General features: G+C 45.0%; 1 protein-coding gene across 2 annotated transcripts in view; it reads left to right on the forward strand.

The window, feature by feature from the left end:
* Myo16 (myosin XVI) overlaps window positions 1-19,995 on the forward strand; it is a 418,849-nt gene that overhangs the window by 237,512 nt on the left and 161,342 nt on the right. For both annotated transcript variants that reach the window (XM_075986134.1, XM_075986133.1), the window contains exon 21: window positions 15,687-15,759. In XM_075986134.1, the coding sequence (XP_075842249.1) occupies window positions 15,687-15,759 (73 nt within the window). The remainder of the gene's footprint in view (window positions 1-15,686; window positions 15,760-19,995) is intronic.

The following is a 19,995-nucleotide window of genomic DNA, read 5'->3' on the forward strand; positions in this document are numbered from 1 at the left end:
TGGCTCCCAAATAAAGACTTCTTTACATAATTAAACAAATGCAATACATCTTTGCATAGTTCACAAATATCCTGCAACATATTATGAAGAAATAATTGTACTTTCTCACCCTGAATTCCACAAAGACTTCTTCCTCTGTGGAAACCCTGTGTTGCCAGGCAGGGTGTGTTGGATGACTAGTTAATTGACATAAACATATACTGTCTCTGTGTTCACCTGGAAGATGAATGTCAGCTTTTCTGGGCTCCCATCTCCTGAGCCCTTGGCATCTGTGTGGCTCCATAGGTGCTTTAGACCACAGTAGAGGCAGGTCAGCCTTGGAGCAACCTGGAACTGTTTCTTAGGCTTAGTTCAAAGTGGCCTGATGCAAGGAGGTAAACAGAGCTAATAACAATAGCAGTGAGCAGACCAGAACCTCTGCAACAGCCATGCATTATATTTCTTTAAAACTTTATCATCTGCAATGTACACTAGTGCCTTATGGGTAAAATGCCGTTAAAAAGCGAAAACCTAAAACAGGTGTATTTTATTGTTAAAGGGCGAATAACTGAGAAGGTGAGAGGGGAGCCTCCCCCACAGTCCTTCCCAAGCCTTTCTCTGAGAAAAATACATTTTAAAACCACAGCTTTCAGATGTCAATCCTTTCTAGGGACATTGGTTTTTCTTGGCTGTGGAGGAGTGGGTGACAATATCACTATTAAAAACTGACATCACCAGCCAGGGGTGGTGGCACAGGCCTTCAAATCCAGCACTGGGGAGGCAGAGGCAGGGGGATCTCTGAGTCTGAGGACAGCCTGGACTATAGAGTTCCAGTTCTCTACACAGAGAAACCCTGTCTTGAAAAACAAACAAAAAATAACAACAACAAAACACAAGCAACACCCCCAAATAATTTAGCAACAGTTATAAAATAGAATAATCAAAATAGTATTATAAATTATGTTAATATGCTTGAAAACACTGAGCTAACCTGCAGCAGGGCAAACAGTCTGCCTCCCGGACCGCCTCTTCTTTTCCTAGCCCACTGACAGGCAGAGCATCCCTGTGGCTCCTCCCACCTCCCCTTTCTATTGTCCTCACCTCCATCCAGTTCACTCTAGGGACCTCTAGACCACCAGACCTCTAGGGATGCTATTGTTCTTCTTGGCTCTGGGGGGAGGGGACCTGATAGCACCCGTTCTCATCTCTGCATTCTTGTTCAGTGCACACATCCGCCATGGAAAGAGGCAAAGGGAGACAGAGGATCAAGTTCTGTTGTCAGAGTTCCCGGAATTTGGTCGGCCCATCAGTCCCGGGACATGTTCTTACAGAGCCCAGTAAAGGACCGCCATGGGCGGTTCTTGCCCAGGTCCCCTCCCAGTGTTCTGGGAAACAGCGGTGCTGCAATGTCTGAGAGGCGGGTGTGTGATGGACTGTCTCTTCGTGGAGGGAGGCCCAGGACACCATAACACCCTCAGAAAGAATATGGAGTATAATTTATAGTCCCTGGACCCCAGAGATAAGGCTCCAACTGATGCAGATGACATAGGCCTGTAACTGGTTTTGAGAGGGATTTTTGACATTAGTTTTCTGTGTTGAAAGCGTGGAGCCAGACCTGGGTGACCCCCCGCAGATATAGAAAAAAAAACCTGTACTTTGTTTGTGTCTAGTTACTTTTCTATTACCATGAAGAGACTTTTGACCAGGACAGCTTATAAAAAGAAAGAATTTTATCCTGACTTTCATCCCACCGGGTTCATCCATGTTCATCATAGTGGGCAGGCAGGCAGGCATGGAGCAGTAGCCAAGAGTTCACTTTTGAGACATAATCAGGAGGCAGAGAGAGCTAACTAGGAATGGCACAAGCCTTTGAAGCCTCAAAGCCAGCCCCCAGTGACACCACCTCCAACAAGGCCACACCTCCCAATCCTTCCCAAACAGCTCCACCAACTGGAGGCTAGCAACTGGAGACCATGCATTCAAACATATGAGCCTGATCTTATGAAGGCAATTCCTTAATTGAGGTCCCCTGCTCTCAGATGACTCTAGCTTGTGTCAAGGTGACTTAAGCCAGCCAGCATAGGACCTGAGCCAAGGAAATGGTGGAGATCCATGGTGTATGTGCCACAGAGAGAAGAACATAGGAGTACCCATGTCCCCGGGAATGCTGGGAGGGGAGACAGAGAGGAAGGGCTCAGCTTGTGATGTAAAATGACAAGAGCTTTCTCCAGGAGGCATGAGGTCACCCCCTCACCTTGTCAAGCACTGAGGGTGACTGTCGGATAGAAAAGAAGGCTGGTGAACTAATATTTGTGGCATTTCTCAAGCCATCCAGTCTCCCTACTGTTAACCAGTATACATATTTGAAGAAATGTGTGTTTGACTGTGTGTCTTAACTATTTTTCTGTTGTTATGAAGAGATACCATGGCCAAGGCAACTCTGAAGAGAAATCATTTAATTGGGGCCTTGCTTATAGTTCCAGGAGGTGTATCTGCGGTCACCATGGTGAGGGAACACCATAGTGATATGCAGGCATGGAATGGACTGGAGCAGTAACTGAGAGTTTACATCAGATCCCCAAATCATAGGGAGAGAAAGAGAAAGGAGAGAGCTCAAAGCCCACCTCCAACAACACAGCTCCTCTAATAAGGTCACACTTCCCAGTCTTTTCCAGACAGCTCCACTACCTGGAAACCAAGCATTCCAGTGTCTGGGCCTGTGAGGTCCTCGCCACTCAATCCACAACACCATGTGATGAGAGACAATCCTTTGCTTCCTTCTCGCACTCCTGTTTGGTCTCTGTTTCATATTTGGTAACTGTTATGCTCCAGGAAAGGGTACACTGTCTGCCCTTATTTAACAAATACAAAAGCAGACAAACACTGTGAAATTTAGAGCGTTGATGTGTGTCTAAAAACCCGGTGGAAGCCTTACTTTGCTCAAGAACCGTCTTTCCCCTTGTAGTACTTGACTGGAATGACAATGAAGATTTAAACGGTCAGGATTGCAAGCCATAAAGTCATCCCCAGGAAAGCATAGAGGAAAGGCTGTAGAATATACAGTAAAAATCCAGAGATCAGCACAGAACTAAGCACCAGGTTTTTAAAAAAGACAAGTTTATACATTCATTGTTAATCCTATTGAAAGCACTTAATTCTCAATAAATGGATTTATGTTATTAATTTTTAAATGCCTCAAAAATAATAAAATGCCTGCTTTGCATTTGTTGGGAAGATGAAGGTAGTTGCACCCAGGATTTCTTTTTCCATTTAATGAGTGATATTCTTCATTATCATATGTCATCTTTTATTCTTTGCTAGAAAAGTTTGAATAATCAAGGTGAGTACAAAGTTAATGGCAGGCAGCTGTTTACCTGCAGCCGTAGCACTCAGCGTTCCGTTTTTAATAGGACGGAAGGAACAGACAGAACTAAAAGCAAAAGTCCCTTCTGTTTGCTGGCATAGACCTGGCTCAGTCCTTCCCGGGTATTTCTTTGGCTCCACAGCCGTCCACCTTCTCCCAACCGCTGCAGAAGAACACAATGTGATAAGAAGCCCCAAAGAACCAGCCTGCAGTCTGTTTTCTGTGCTTTGTTTTTAACTCCGTGTTGGTTTTGCGATTGAACCGCATCGACTCATCAAGAAAGTTGCTTTCACTTGCCGAATTAATTCCCGTGGATCCAGAAACTTCATCTGCAGATGGCTAAGTCTCTTTCCACATTTTCCTCAGTTGCCGGCAGGGCTGCAGGCTCGTGAACAGCCTCTGACACACACCCAGGATTCCCCTGGGCTGGGCTTTTGTGGCAGAATTGCAGTCGGAGCATGAGTCTGCATTTCTCTGATGGAGCAGTGACTCTCCCAGCAAGGCAGCCTTGCACCGTGGCCTGGCAACATGTCGCGGATGTACAACAGCATATTTTAGCCTTTCTGCAGGGCCTTATCGGTCTTCTCTTATTACAAGACTATTTTATATTTTCCCCCTTAAAACTCTGAGATCTTCAACAAATCAGAAATATCACTTCCCAGATGAGGGATTGAAATGATTTCATAGTTGACTTTGGTATTCCAGGAGCCCTGCTCTTTGAACAGCTGTGCTCAATCCCCTCCAGGTTTTAATCTGATTGAAATTATATCAATAATACATTGTAATGACTTGATTCTTGTTAAGAGACTCGAGTTCTTTCCCTTGTTTTGGTTATCTTTATTCCTTCATACACCTTCTGTATTCGTTTTGATTTTCATGAAACATTCTTTGAGGACATTGCCCAGAACCACACCCACAGATGCCCATGGGCTTGTCCCTCCTAGGCTGTGGCTTCTGCATTAGGGTGTTTGCTGCGCTCTCGCTCGGTCAGCAATGCCTGCCGCGTACCCGTCCGCTCGGTCAGCAATGCCTGCCGCGTACCCATCTGCCCATTCAGAGTGTCTCTCCTGCTTCTCTTTTCTGGACGCATCCCTAGGTGTTCCTACCATGGACGCTGTTATGGTTCAGTTTATTGAGATACTGAATGGAGAGTTTCCCAGGTTGATCTTCTGTCTAGAAATCTTAAATTCTTTGCAGACTTTTCTTATTGGTTCTGATAAATTTTTGATGGCATAGCTTAGTATTTTCTAATTAAACAATCAAGAGGATGCTTCTCCCCTCTGTGCCTGTTGTTTCTCTTGCTGTTTTATTGCACTGGCTAGCAATGCCAGATGCAGTTGGGAATGCATGATGGTACATCTTGTCTTGTTTCCGAAATGATGACAATAGTATTCTTTGTCCTTATGCAGCATGTTTACTTAAAATTCTGGTAGATAATCTTTTCTGAAAAGCTACTGTATCTCATCTAAACTTTAAAAACAATCTATTGGAATAATGATAACCATTTCATTTCTTGCCTTTATGTATATTTTAAATTAATTTTTAAATGTTTAATTTTTTAATGAGACTATTTGTTTTATTTTTATTTTTTGATTTTATTTATCATTTAAGACAGGGTCTCATAGCTCTAGCCTAGAACTGGGTAAGTAAATCAGGCTGGCCTCAAACTCACAGAGATCTACCTGCCTTTGCCTCCAAGTGCTAGGATTAAGGCATGTCCAACTCTACCCCGCTCTTTTTTTCAGACTTTCATATATGAGTTCTGAATTTGTCAATTCCACCTCTCCCCATTTACTTAATTAATCTTTAATTACTATTGTTACACACAACTCACAAGTCCATTTTCATTTATAAAGTATTTTTTAGCTACTTTAAATGTTTTATTTTTTATTAAGTGTTTGCCTACATGTATGAATGTGCACCACATTAGTGCCTTGTGGTCACAGAAGTCAGAGGAGCCATCAGAGGTGATGGAACTGTAGTTAGAAATGATTATGAGCCTTGCTGGGTGCTGGGAACCAAACCTGGTCCTCTGCAGGGGCAGCCATGGCTTTTCACCACTGAGCTCCCTCAGCCCCCATTTTATTTTTTATGTTGACTCATTCTCCCTGTAAGGTCGCCAGCCCTGTTTGGTTTAGTTTGTTTTTGTTTTCATGAAGAGAGACAAGATTCTAGGTCTTTCACCTCACTCATGAGTACAACTGTGTTACTCTCCTCTCTACAATGTTCCTAATGGCTTCCACCAGTTAGGAATCAGGTTGACTGTGACCCTGTAATTTTGTTTCTTTTTTGAGTCACATGCTTGCTACAAAACTACCCACTTTAAGGGGCTGGAGAGATGGCTCAGAGGTTAAGAGCACTGGCTGCTCTTCCAGAGATCCTGAGTTCAATTCCCAGCACCCACATGGTGGCTCACAACCATCTGTAATTTGATCTGGTTCTCTCTTCTGGCATGCAGACAAAACACTGTATCCATAATAAATTAATTAATTAAAAAAAAAACTACCCACTTTAAGGCTGTCATGCCAATTGCAGGTGCATTTTTATAGTCTTTCATTTAATTTATACCTGTAGTGGTAATTTTTGTGCCTCTTCTGGTTTGTGCACACCTTTGGTCTGGGTCAAATTGTTTCTAAAAAAAATATTTTTTATTTGATCGTCAAGTCTCACATTACTTTGTTTTAACTGTTTTATGGTTCCCAGTCATTTTGAGCCTTGCTTTTCTGTTTTCTGAGTTTACAAGTTGAATGTTTGTTTGGTGTTTTTCAATGATTTTCTTTGCTCCAGGCCTATAAACTACCCTCTAAGTATCTCCGAGCTCGTCCCACGAGTTTCCTACATGTTTTAGCTTCTCCAAGACGTCATAACCAGCAGTTCATCAGAGAAGCGAACCTGACACACCCTGTTTCCCTTCATTCAAATTTGAGAATTTTCTTTTCATTAAATAAAGAGATTTCTTTGATTTTTATGAATACAGTACAAGTGGTTTCTATTTCTGGGTAGACTTGTTTAAATCATTCTGCTGATTACCATGACAACCCAAACTGTAATTTAGCAAGTATCTGAAGCAAAACCTGCTCTCTAAACAAGTCTCTCGCTCCACTCCCCCCAACACACACACTGACAGGCACAGTGATTTCTCCAAGAGCCAAGCGTCTCCATCTCCCTTCCTCTGTAACTGCGTCTGCTTTTCATGATCCCCCTTGTGTTCTTATTTCCCGATAGGAAGATCTAGAGGAGTAGGAAGGACTTGACTGCAGCCCCAGACACCCTAGCACCCGGTGAGATGTAAGGGTCCTCATGACAGACAGCTGTAAGAACGTGTTGCTCTTATTATAAAAGTTGCCAAGACACCTTGGACAAAATCATGGTTGAACTTAAACATCCGTCCTAATGTTTGCGAATCATTTTCAAGAATGGCACAGCTTATACAAGGAAGGGAGGCTAGTCTATTTGGGTCCTGTTCTTGTTTATAGGAGGCACAGCTGATCTGTGGAAGCCTGAGTGGCCTAGCATCAAATGCCAGGGGCTTTCTCCTTAATGATGGCTCTTGTAGTCTTTGAGAATAGTATCTGAAAGCCAAATTGTTTCAATAAAATTTCCAAGTCATTAGTAATTTGATTTTAGGGCAGATAAATATCCAGCATCCTACTTTTTGACTTTTTTGAGTCAGGAATGTGCAAGCCAGCCTGTGTTTTGTTTGTGTGTTTGTTTATGCAAAGGACAGAACCCAGGGCAGCTCCTGTCACCCTTGCTCACCCTCCTCTCAGTACCTGTGACCCATCCTGCTCAGTGGCCTTAAAGGCATCAGTTCCTTAACTCCCCGTGCAGTCACTGGGGCGTACTGGAAGTCAGGCCAGAAGAAGCAATGCCCCAGAGGGATAAGAATGGGGAACAGAAAGTCTTTATCTTGGCCCCAAACTAAAAGCCACCTATGGTGATGTACAACAGCCCTAAGGAAGTGGAGGCAGGAGGATTATGCTTTTGTAACCACACTATTCTTCAGGCTGAGCCCCAATCTCAGAAAGTCCTTGTAGGCTATGCCAGTAACCATAGTTAAACACCATTGCTTTATAAATGTCTCCTGATCAAGGAGGCTACACACAGTATGCAAAGCCTGCTAGAATTGGTCTGGGTTTTTCTCTCTGTACACACTGTCTCCTTGGAGACACAGCCACCCAAGCCTGGCTTCTTCAGCTGTGCAGCTGAGACTCATGATGAAGGGATATTGACTGTGATTATCTTATGCTGAACTTGATGTATATGAGTTAGGCTAGGCACCAAGGCCTGTCGTTCTGTACTCTGACAACGGGCATCAGATTGGCATTTTTCTCTGTTTTTACATAAAGAGAGAGAGAGAGAGAGAAAGCTTTTGAAAATGGTGGGATTTCACAGCAACAAAAGGAAGGGTTTGGGTGTGAATGCTGACAGGCCTTATTCCAAACCCCGCTTTTTTTCCAGTGTGTGTCCTCTAGTGAAGTAGTCGGGGGGGGGCCCTGAAGGGGTGGTTCAGCAGTCATGAGTACTGGCTGCTCTTCCAAAATATGTAGGTTTGATTCCTATCACCTATGTGGCGGCTCATAAGTACCTGTGACCCCAATTGCAGGGAATCCAACACTCTCTTCGGGCTCCTGTTAGCATACACATACACACACGCACAAAAGACAGTTTTTAAAATAAAACCATGGGGTCCGGCAAGGAGGGTTTTGTTTTAAAGCGAGAAGAGTTTCAAATCAGTTCTGCTTTACGTAAGCGATTTCCTTACTCCCAGTGAAATTGGGATTACGCTAAAACATTTCCGAATGGGAGCAATGCCTGAGGGTAGGGCTGTTCTCGGAGTCTTTGCATCTGGATATGCCTTGTCTGAGACTTTGCCTAACCAGGTGCTCCTGCCTCTGCTGCCAACACTTTCAGTGAACTGGAGGAACTGCTGTTAAGTGACAGGCAGCCTGGAGGGAAGCCACTGTGAGGAGAGGCGCTTGGTGCATTGCAGTGGCTAGTCTCCTGCCTGTGCTTCCCACATGGCCACTCAGTGTGACTTGGGTGTCCCTCAGCACTTGGATAAATCAGCCAACAGGGCCCCAAGGTCTGAAACCTCCAGGTGATAAAGACTTCTGTTACCCAATGCCTGCTTTAAATTGTAAAGATATCCAGAAGCTTGCTTTAAAAATACACAGTAAGACCTGAGCCTTGGGGTGTGGGCAGGAAAATGCTGATCACAGGTGCAAAGTGGTGACCGTGTAGCATGCAGAGGCGCAGAAAGCTGAATGAGCTGGTGACAACTGTTCTTGCCACGAGAGGAGGAACCGGGATCTGGTGTGACACTAGTGACAAGTACATTTGTAAACCTGTAGTCACGTATGTAGTCCTATACATATATGAGTTAGCATTTATTTTTAAGACAGTAAAAATGCAAAAGGAGGGTTTGAGTTAGAATGCAATTGGCAGGAAGGGACAAAAAACTGTCATAAATGGATAAAGATAGAAGAACAGAGATAATAATTCCTCGACAGTCTGACTGAGACGGGTGGCTAATGTGTTGGAAACACGCAAATTTCATGCGCAGATGCATCTAAGGACGGGGCTGTGGATTTGTGTGCACAGTGGTTTAATCTGCCGGCTGGGTTTTCATACCTCTAATCAGTGGAGGACCTGGGCTATCCTGAGCTACCACTTAACAGGAAGGCGGTCTTAAGTGAAATGCCTTCTCCTAGTAGATCTCAATTTTTCTCAAGTCTTAGCAGCTGTGTTTGTTATTCCCCATCATCAGCACACAGAGGCTCTGGAGTCATAGATTGCTGGCTTGATGTTTTGATTTCATGACCCACGAGTTTAAACAACTTGCTCAGCGGCCCTCACAGTACCCAGGACTCTGGCGGCTTCCTCCTTGAAGTGGAAAGGACACCATGGGTCATTTTCTTCCAAATTTACCAAACCCCACCTTTTCCAATATGGTTCTCCCACTGACTGCCAGGAATCCTGGACTTTTTTTTTTTAAGTCAAAAGACCAAATGAGAACAGTCAAGGTAAGCCTGGCTTCTGGAGCAAGGTTGATGTACAGAACAGCATACCTCCCAGGGCTACAGCTTCAGCATGGCTGTAAGGAAGCGCATTCCAACCACGTCCACACCTGCTCACCACCAGTGCTCTCCAGCTGGACTGCTCATTGGAGCTGCTGGAGGGCGGAGGACGATGGCAGGAGCTCAGTGTCTCCCAGAGTGTCCGTGGACTACTGATCAGTGTCTCCCAGGGTGTCCGTGGACTATGGATCATCAGTGTCTCCCAGAGTATCCGTGGACTACTGATCAGTGTCTCCCAGAGTGTCCGTGGACTATGGATCATCAGTGTCTCCTAGAGTGTCCGTGGACTACTGATCTACTGTGTTCATAAAGCAGATTCAGCAAGTCTAGGAAGAGGCTACCTCTCACCAACAGAGTCACCCCCACTCTTGGAAGGGCTCCAACCCTGCCAACGTGCTGTCCTCCAGACAGTGAACACTGGGGTCTCTGACAGCCTCTGAGATGCTCCTGAGAAACCACAGAATCCGAGACTAACGCTTGAGGACTCACTCTGAGATCCGAAGAGTCCTGGTCGTCTCTGCAGGAGGAGACGTGCAAGCCATCCCATGTCCTCACGGTTGTGAGCAACCTCTCTCAGCTCCTCACTCTGTGAACATGAGACCTGCTAGGAAACACATTTCACCACCACCACCACCACCCACGTGAGCAGCCTGGAGGCACATGGTGAGCGCTTACCCTGGCTTCACCAAACACCTAAGCTGAGTCCCCTCTGTGGCAAAATTAGGCACAGCTCCCTGCAGCAAGCAATCTTACCATACCAATAAGGCTCTAAGGAGCAGTAAAATAAGATCAGGGTGTTACAGAAGGCTCCACTCCATGAGAAGCTAGGCGTTCTGAGACTTTGCTAGTGGACCAGTGGTGGTCAAGATCTCCCTTGTAGGATGAGCCAGTAGCTCTATATAATCCTCAGGATATGGGGTCTTTGGAACTGGAGTCTTACACTCCAGGCTGCACAAGGCAAACTCTGAATTACCCTCCTTAGCTCAGATAATGCTGATAAATTTGGCAGGGCCCAGTGATCTTTGACTCTTAGAGGAACCGAGAGTGCTATCTTTAGTAGATAGATTTTGAATTTCTTTTTAAAAAAAAAACAAAAAAATAAGGTCTTACCATATGATCAGTCCTCTTGCTTCAGCCTCTCAAGGGCTGGTATTTCATCTGTGCATCACCGTGTCTGGCTTGATTAGTAGGTGAATTTTGAAGGTTGCCGATCACAATGTCACTCCTGTAAATCCTGTGACCCTGTGAGCTCAACCCTTCCAGCGGCTCTACCTTATGAAGGTCCAGCTCTGGGGAAAGGTAAGAGCTTCATGGAGAGTGTAGCTTCCTGCTTGGGATGCGGTGGCCCCTGCACACAGTGACTTTCTTTGGGAGAGCAGCACGTAGCTGAAAGCCAGCCTCGTCTATCCATTCTGCCAGCCTTTCCCAGTTAGGGGAACATCGCTTTCCCATGGTGAATAACAGCCCCTCTTCTTGGAAGATCACAAAACGCCTCCTACTCAGCCTATGGGCCTTTTATCCCTACTGTGTCCTCTGCCTTGATCTGTCTCCCAGAACCACTGGCTCTCAAAGCAGACCATATGGTGATTTTTATTTTATTTTATTTTTAATCTCTTGAGTTTCTCTTCACCTGATCTTAAGAATTTGATTACTGTCCTTCACCTCTGTGAGCCAAAGGCTTACTGAAAATGGACTCTGAACTTCTGAAATACCTCTGAATTCACCCTCCTTTCCGCCTTGTGCTGGGTTGTGGTGGGCATGAGTCCTCCTCTGGCACAAGATCCGATAGTCATCACTGCATTGATCACAAGCCCTTACTCCCACAGCCAAGCATTGCCATTCACCTACAAAAGGACACAGATGTCAAGCAAAGGGGAGCACTGACTAGACCCAAGACGGAAAGAAACATCACCTGGAAATGACCATGTCCTGGATCCTCCATCCTCACACTGGTTCCTTCTCCACCACTGCTTTTTTACAGTGGGTACTCCGAAGATGAGGACCCAGCATCCACTTGCAGAAGAGGCAGAAGATAACCATACCGACTACTGCATGGCCCTCAACCTGAAAAGGCCAGAACTAGCCTTAGCCTTATAAACATGTACACAAAGCAGGGGGCATGAGCCTGGTCTTCTTTCTTTGTTGTGGCTTCCCCCGCCCCACCCCACTCCAAGATTCATATGTCACATACAAACTTGCAAGATCGTCACTCCCTCTGTTACAATGTATGGCAATCACAAGATGCCCTGTGGTTTCCTAATCTGTGCCCTCTGCCAGAAGAAGTGACATCTTTGTCCAGAGTCCATCCCTAAAATCTAGCTTTTAGTTCACCACAGAAGGTGACTGCAGAAGGTGTCCGCAAACATGGGAGGGCAGACCAACGTTGTGCCGGTTGCTTTTCTTGTCCTTGTGATCCAGTCCCCAACAGGAAGTGAGTTAAGGGAGGAAGCATGTGTCTTGGCTCAAGGTTTGAGGATACAACCCATCATGGTGAGGAAGTATGGACCATGGGGACGGAAGTGTGTATCTGAGACCCCTCCCCATGTCTCCACGAGTGAAGAAGAAGTGGGCAGGGAATGCCGGCATGTGCCTGGCTTTCTTCTCCCCCACCCCCTTTTATTCAGTGTGGACTCCTGGTCCAAAGACAGGTATTGTCTACATTCAGGGAAGGTATCACCTGCTCAGCTAATTGTCTCTGCTAACTCCCTAGTAGCCATGCCCAGGGGCTGAGTTGACAATGAAAATTGACCCTCCCGGCACAAATGAACTCAAGGGTGGGTTGTATTAAAACACTATGGTGACTATGTTCAACTTCTTGAAAACTTGAGAACTTCTGCAGTTCTCCTTCAAGGTCTGAGCTACTCAGAAGCCTTATCTGGAATGCACTCCCCCACAGTTACCTTTCTGATAACAAATGGTCTGTGGGGACTTGTAGCAGGTGAGGATGGTCATAAAATGTCATACCCTCAGGTTATTCTGGACTTACTCATGCCAAGATAAACATGTATCTAAGAGCCTATCACTTAGCATTTATTTATCTGGCAAACTCTGTTCTCTACGTAGTTGGGATCCACAGGAACCTAAGTCTCTTTACTGTTCCGCTGAAAGCCAGCCTACCTTAGCTCCTCTTTATCTACATGGTTCTGTGGATTCTGCATCCACCTACGACCCTGCATGATCTTCAGGGTGACTTGGCTCCTTCCTTTTCTTTTACTTGGGTGGCTGCTTCCACTCAGTGTTCAGAATTAAGGTGCACGCTCAACTGTTATTAGTTACTCATTCTTAGCTTGCTTCTGCCCGATTCCCCTGTAAAAAATACAGCAACATAAGAGCACAGGTAACTGGCTCATCATTTGGTGTAGCATTACCAGTCTTATTGCATGAACAAAGAAGTCCCCAGAGACTCGTATCTGTCTTCAATTGGACATATGGACTCGCTCTCTTGGATATATGCCCAGGAGTGGAATTTCTGGGTCATTCCACAATTACTTCTTTAGTTCAGTAAAGGAAGCCAAATCACATTCCAGACTTCCAATTTGGGCTGTCTCTAGGCACGTCTGAAGGCCCTTGTCGCCTCATCCCTCAGATGCTGTGTTTTGCACCTGCTGTTTTCATTTACTGTAAGTATTTGTGTTTCCGAGCTGCAGAGCCATCATTTTAATAACTAGAGAGCAATTGGTGGCGGAGCGAAGCTTTATTTACCCAGCCTCCCATCATCCTGAAATGAGAGTTGTTTTAGACCCGGGATGCAAGCATTGATATCATTTAAATATTGTTTATGGTTTTTTTTAAAAAAATTAAACCACATAGTAGGTTGACTTGATCTCTGTTTCTGGAGATATTCTTGGTAATGAGTCTGCATACGGCATGGCTGTAAATGCAGGCTCTCACAAGGGGACCGTGTTCATTAACAGCACTGGACTGCGCTGCAGATTTCACAGATAAAAGCGTACAAGAGACTTTTACAGCAGTCAACCCCTTCAGGGACACCCCAACACTAACCTCTGTGTGAACCCAGGTGTCCCCAAGGTCAATGAGGTGAACAGTGAGGTTCAAGCCTGGAAGGCATCCAGAATAATTCTTACCCATCCAGGTGTCCTATTGGTCTGCTCTCTGCCAAAGAAGCCGATTCACCTATAACTTAGCTGAGGCTTTTCTGCCGAGGTTCCTTCCCAATAGCTTGCCTGAAAGAATGCCCCGCATCCAGGCCTTCCAGAAGGCCTCCTTGTCATGTGTTGAAATTGGGTTTAACCCCACTCTGTCATGGCTCCTAAGACTTTCCTTGACTTACCATCTTTTCAGAATGTATTTTTATCTTGTGACTAAATATGTTTGGAGTTCCTTTCCTGAGCCTACCTGTGCCTTAGAGGACTCTCCAGGGGAACTCTAAGGGATGAGGGTGAACAGAAAGTAATCTGGTTTCTACCTGCCATGACACCTCAGCTCCGATGGTGTGTTTGACTTAAGAGTCAAACCTCCCACCCACACATACACATGTGATCAAACAGACTAGTGGTCCAGCAGTTAATATTTTGTCATGTAAAAGGTGTTTAATTTATTAATAAGCTCATGTACATTGTGAGCCACCAAGGAAACTCCAATTAGGACTCTCAGAAAATTGACGTAAAAAGACTTGCTTACGTCATAGCTATGTTCCTTACGCCTGAAAGACTGGGTGTTGGTGAGTCTGAGGCTGTTTATGCTGTATCACACCTGTGTGACAGGACCGGAGCTTTCCAGGGGATGGCAGCCATGTTGGTCATTTTGCCACCACAGGCCTCTCCCTGACTGCAAGTTCCTAGAACGGAGGTCACAGACACAATTCCTACTCAGTTGTAAGGATTCAAAACCACCTTCTAAAGAAGCATGCCTTCCCCTGAGGCCTTGCAGACTGACCTCCTCACCGTACTCTAAACTTACATTTAATTTTGATTGTAACTCTGGATTTTTTTTTAAAAAAAACCATCTTAATTAGTGACTAAACATGTTTGGAACCCAATCAGATATTAAAAAAACAACTCAGGTCCTCATGCCTGCATGGCAAGGGCTTTATCCTCTGGGGGATCCTTGTGCATTGTTTAATGTGATTGACGTTACTCTTCTAAAGAATACATTTGTTTCTAGCTTTTCTCTTGACTTACATTGTTGCTGAACGTTTCCTATGTTTTCATACAATTTTGTAAGCATCGGTAGAATATTTGCCAGTTATCATAATAACCAAGCAAAGATGGGAAGTAAGCACAAATCCTGTTTCCCTCTCCTGAGCATGCTCTGTTTCCTCCTGACTGTTTGTCTCTACTTGGGCAATGCTCTGTTTAGAAAGTCCCTGTAAATGGGACCGTTCTTACTACATCAATGCACTATACATGAATGACACTTAATTCCTTATCTTGGTTGTGGGGCATTTCTTTGGGTACCACTATAGTTAGCCAATGAAAAGCCTTGGTCATAAGCCTCTAGTGATATTTTAGCCATTTCCTTAGAATGAGCGCCTCCACATGGCAACACCAGTGCAAACGACTCAAACATTTTCCTGGCTTTGTTATGATCAGAGTAATTTCTGAGGGAACATCTGTCAATTTAAAATTCCAAGATGTATATGGCAAATATCTTCTCATCGGTGCCTGGAGTCTGGGTGCTCAGAGCCACCCTCCCTGTCCTTCCTCACCTGCCACTTGGACACAGACAATAGGACTCTCACTATCACGAAGACTGCCTTGAATTCCCACAAAGACAGTTCATATTGAATAACAAAATGGTTTAAATTTGTCAAGGTTGCCCTTTCTTTATAAACAGTCCATGGGGAAGATAACAGCAGGAAGGGTCAAAATTTGACCCATTGGAGATCACCTACCTCCTAACGTAGCTCTTATACAGAATGGACCGACTTTGACTGTGTGAGGAAGCTGGAGTGCACACAGGGAGAGGCAGCCACAGAGCATGTGGATTCACAGTTCTGAGGGCCAGCCGGTCTGGTCTAGTGGGAAGGACACAGACACAACTCCAGAGAAACAAGTATGACGTCACCCATCCATAGGTCTTTTTCTAACCTAGTAAGCAAGGTGCATTTATCAGTGTATGGTGTGAGGAGCAGCCTTAAAGGGGTGGTCTGGCACTGCCAGCTTTCAGAGTTTTCCTCCAGACTCCAAAGTCACTGTTCACTGATTTTCATTGAAATCGGCTGTGACTCACTGTGGATTTGCAGTCTCCTTAGAGAGGAGGCTATTGAGAATGTCCGTTTATTCTTCTCTGTTTCCTTCCAGCCCACAGACATTGGACATTGGAATACTGGACATTTTCGGTTTTGAGGAATTTCAAAAGAATGAATTTGAGCAAGTAAGTCAGTTTTCTTTTTTAATTTTGTGAATGTGAATTGATTTTACAACTTATGGTTTGTATTAAGCTATTCAAATATGGGCTTAACGAAGGATGCCCTCTCCTAGTTCAAGTTAGCATTCCTGGTGTCTGGCTGATCCATTATCACTCCATGGTTCTTGTGCTCAGAGTCCTGAGTTTCACCGTTCTTGTGAAGGTCCTTAGCTGTGTGTGGGCACGTGAATGTTGTGCTTGATCAGAAGATGGAGAACAGAGGCATCTGAGATTGGGAAACAAGCCTCAGAGAGCTTAGCTTGCATCAGCATGCAGGGTCCCTGCTGTGCGTCTTGCTGCCTTTTGTGGGCTCATCTCCTGTGACATTCACACACAGAATTGTTGGAGAGAGCCACACAGTCGGGTTGGAGAATTATGAGTTGTCTTTCATTCACTTCCAGTTGAGGATGAGAAAGATCTTATCAGTATATACATCTTAGTAGTACTGTAGGAATAGTTTTTAAAGCAAATTAAAAATAGTTAAAACTTAAATGTTAAAGAAAAGCAGAGATATTAGTGACCTGCATGGGGGGAGGGCCATATAACTACACAACACTTAGAAAAAATTGAATTTGTTGCTGCTTGTTTGTGGAGCTTCATGTGTAATTTGTGATTGATTTATTTGCCTTTATTTTCTTATTTTACGATGTGGATATCAGTGATACTGGACAAGGAGTTACATAGAATCCATGTGAAGTCCAGGTCTGTGACTTTTAGTGGCAGAGATATCCGGGCCAAGGTGGATTGTCTCTTGTCATTCTGGCTTCCCTACTTATGTGAACAGCCAGCTAGCAGAGTGAGAGACGAGGCACAGACAACAGCAGCCAGAGTGGTGTAGGGTATCCCACTGTACAGTTTCCTGACTTGTGGGGACACTGGAAACTGTGCTTTTGCTCAGTGTTAGTAGAAAACAGCTCTATATGTCCTCCAGTCTAGGGTTAAAAAAGAGAACACTACTTAGAAGACCACACAGGCCAGGTGTCTCTTTCTTCACACTTGTTCATACCTGCCTGTGTGTGTTGTATAACTGTAGTTATGAAGGAGGTGAAGAGAATGAGCTGAGCCCTTGCCCACTGCACCCCGGTCTGTAGCTGCACCCCAAGATGCACACAAACAAACACACACACACCCACACACACACACACACCTCCATGTATACAATGACATCCACTGTTTGCCCGTGTCCCAGTAAATGACACATAGAAATTTTTTGGGCTAAGGCCACACCACAACCCCTGGCATCCCTATATTCAAAGAGTCTGGAATGTTCAGGTGGAAGTTTCATCCCAAGCCTCCTCCCCTAGGAATTGCCTCAGCCTAGATTCCACCTCCGAGAAAGCTGCCAAATGATGACCCCTCCCTAGAGATGCTCAAGACCACTCCCTCAAGGTATTTAAATTGTAAGTCAGAGAACAAACACTTGGCTTTCTGGTCTTTCTTCCCTGTCTCCTCTCTGGGGGGCTGGAAGATCACCTGGGAGCATTGGTATCCATTAAACCTGGGCTTTTTCTGATTTGGTTTGATTTGGTCTGATTTGGATCATTGCCCCAATGGAGAGGCTCATTGGGGTGCAGAAACTTTTCAGAAATCATAGTGGGAGGATGTCCCGGGAAGTTCCATTCTGGGGAGACTGGCCTCCTGCACTGTCGTCCCACACGCAGGCTCAGGTCACACATCCAGTCTGTGCTCACAGGTGATGTACACAGTATCCGTGCTGCTTCTTTATTAAAACATACGTTGTCCCACCATCACACGCATCCCTTATTCTTTCTTTCTGCTGGGTGTTTTAATGATGTATTGCAGAATATACTCATCATTTGTGATTTCTGCATATCAGGAAGGGACGTTTTCCCTTAAGATCTAACACATGAATCAATCTTTTGTTTAAATGCTACTTTTAAGCACTGATGGGTAAAATGTCAAGATTGATTCTTAGACTTCGATTATGAAAGAATAATTATTTTAATATCCCATTTTCTTAGCAAGTCTGCCTTGCTGCTGTACATAATGGTGACCAGGAATCTTCTGTAAAGATAAGGTTGTTTCTTAGTCTAAATGCAAAATCTTTACCTGGAAGCAGTAAATTCCAAAATTTGCATATGAACTTTTTTTTAAAGGCCACTGGTTTGATTCTCTGTGGATTCCTTTGTTGCGAACAGGACTCCCTCATTTTCCGTTCCACTGCACACTTAAGCAGCAATGCTTAAGGAATCCTTGCTGTATTCACGAGCACATCTGAGGGATAGTGTTGCCTCCCTAAGCATTCATTCCTTCCTGCTTTGAGCTTATTGACGGATGATCAGCTAATGACTGAAGTGCCAGCTCCACATGGTTTTTGAAATTGCCTGGTATATTATTTTGTACATAGCTGAATATTATCAACTATGTTTGCAATTGAAATTTGTGGAGGATAAGACCGGGAAGGAAGAAAACGTCGCAGTGGGTTTGCTGGTGGTTCTCGCTCTGTAGCGAACATCGTTAGGTGGTTAGAAGAGAGACACCCTGGAGGAGGTAGCAGGAAGCTTCCCCACCTCTGTGTCCTTCGTCACCCTACTGGGTCAGCGTGGTGCTGTGGCACACTTCACTATCTCTGTGCTGTTGTCACAAATTGTGCTACACTGGGTAAACAGCACACAGTCATTGCCCACAGTTCTGGAGTCTGGAAACCCAAGAGCAAGATACCATAGTTTCCAGGTTCTGAGGCTGCGGAGGTCCTCTTCTTGTTTGGAGAGCCCTTTCGCACCTTTCTATTGTGGGATGCAAAAGCCCCCACTATAAAAACAGTCATGCTGTTAACCAAGACAGTGGTCCCATTCACATACCCACTGCCTTCCAGCCCCATAATTGCTGGTATAAGATTTCAATGTAGGGAGGCGGTGGAACTTTCTAATGAGTTACAACTTCTTGATTTATCATTATCTTAGTTGCCATGACCTTGGCAACTCTTTTAAAGAAAAACATTAAATGGGACAGGCTTCCAGTTACAGAGATTTCATTTAGTATCATCATGGCAGGACATGGTACGATGCCGGCAGACATGGTGCTGGAGGTGCACGGAACTGGGGATTCTGCATCTTGATTCCCAAGCAACAGGAAGTGAATGGAGACCTTGGACATGGCTTGAGCATATATGAGACCTCAAAGCTCACCCCCATAGTGACACACTTCCTCCAACAAGGCCACACCTCCTAAGAGTGCCTTTCCCTACGAGCTTATAGAGGCCAGTTACATTCAAACTACCACAATAATGAACATAAGCTTCTAGATTATATAACTCTGCAGTAGTGTTAGGTGATTCAGTGGACAGAAGTCTGCTATGGTAGGGATGGATGGATGGATGGATGGATGGATGGATGGAAAAACAGAAGAAAGGAGAGTGGTGGGAGTAGAAGGTGAGGAGAGGGAAACCTACATAATGAATGTTTATGATCCAGCCAGAAATTTAAAAGCTCAAAGGCAGGAGAGCACAATGCGATAAACCATGAGGTCGCCCTCCACACCACCCAGCAGCGGAGAGTGCATGATGACTGATATTTTCATACGAGATGCAGGGAAAGTGGCTACAGGGAGGGCTATAAATTAAAACCAATCTCAATGCATCCAAAACAGCTGAGATGTGAAAAGCACTGGCCCTGGTTTGCTCAGCTAAGTGTTAAGAGACTGTGAGCAGATTAAGGACTATGGCACCTAGATATCAAAAGAAAGTTAAAATGCTACCCGTAATGGGGTCCAGAGATTGCCCAAGAGGTTAAAGGCGCAAATGCCTATGATGTTCCTGATTCTCAGGGTCAGCAGTTTGGGCATGACCAGGGAATGGGCTACACCTGGAACCAGAGTTGGAGGACTCAGCTAGAGGGCTCTTGTTTGAGTCTCCCTCGGCCAAGAACTCAGGAAAATACCAGTTCTTAGCTGGACCTCAGCTTGCCTTCTCTGGCTCTCTCTAGGTGGACCTCTGTGGAGGTTGCTCTCAGAGGGCTACTTGGGTTTTTACAGTCATTTGGCTAGCTTCCTCTGCAGCTGCCCAAAGGAGCAAGCTTTGGGACGCTGTGGCCTGCTTAGTACTCCACGTTCACAAATCTGCTATCCTCTGTAGGCTGACGCCAGCCCTGTAAACGAGAAGGGCCGATTCTAATCGTCCCGTGGAGGGGCAGGTGCAAAGACTTGGTGCTGCTGCTGTTTTAGCTCTTGGTGGGAACTGTCCAG

This window comes from Microtus pennsylvanicus, chromosome 9 (assembly GCF_037038515.1).
Source record: "Microtus pennsylvanicus isolate mMicPen1 chromosome 9, mMicPen1.hap1, whole genome shotgun sequence".
In the NCBI taxonomy this organism is placed as follows: Eukaryota; Metazoa; Chordata; class Mammalia; order Rodentia; family Cricetidae; genus Microtus; species Microtus pennsylvanicus.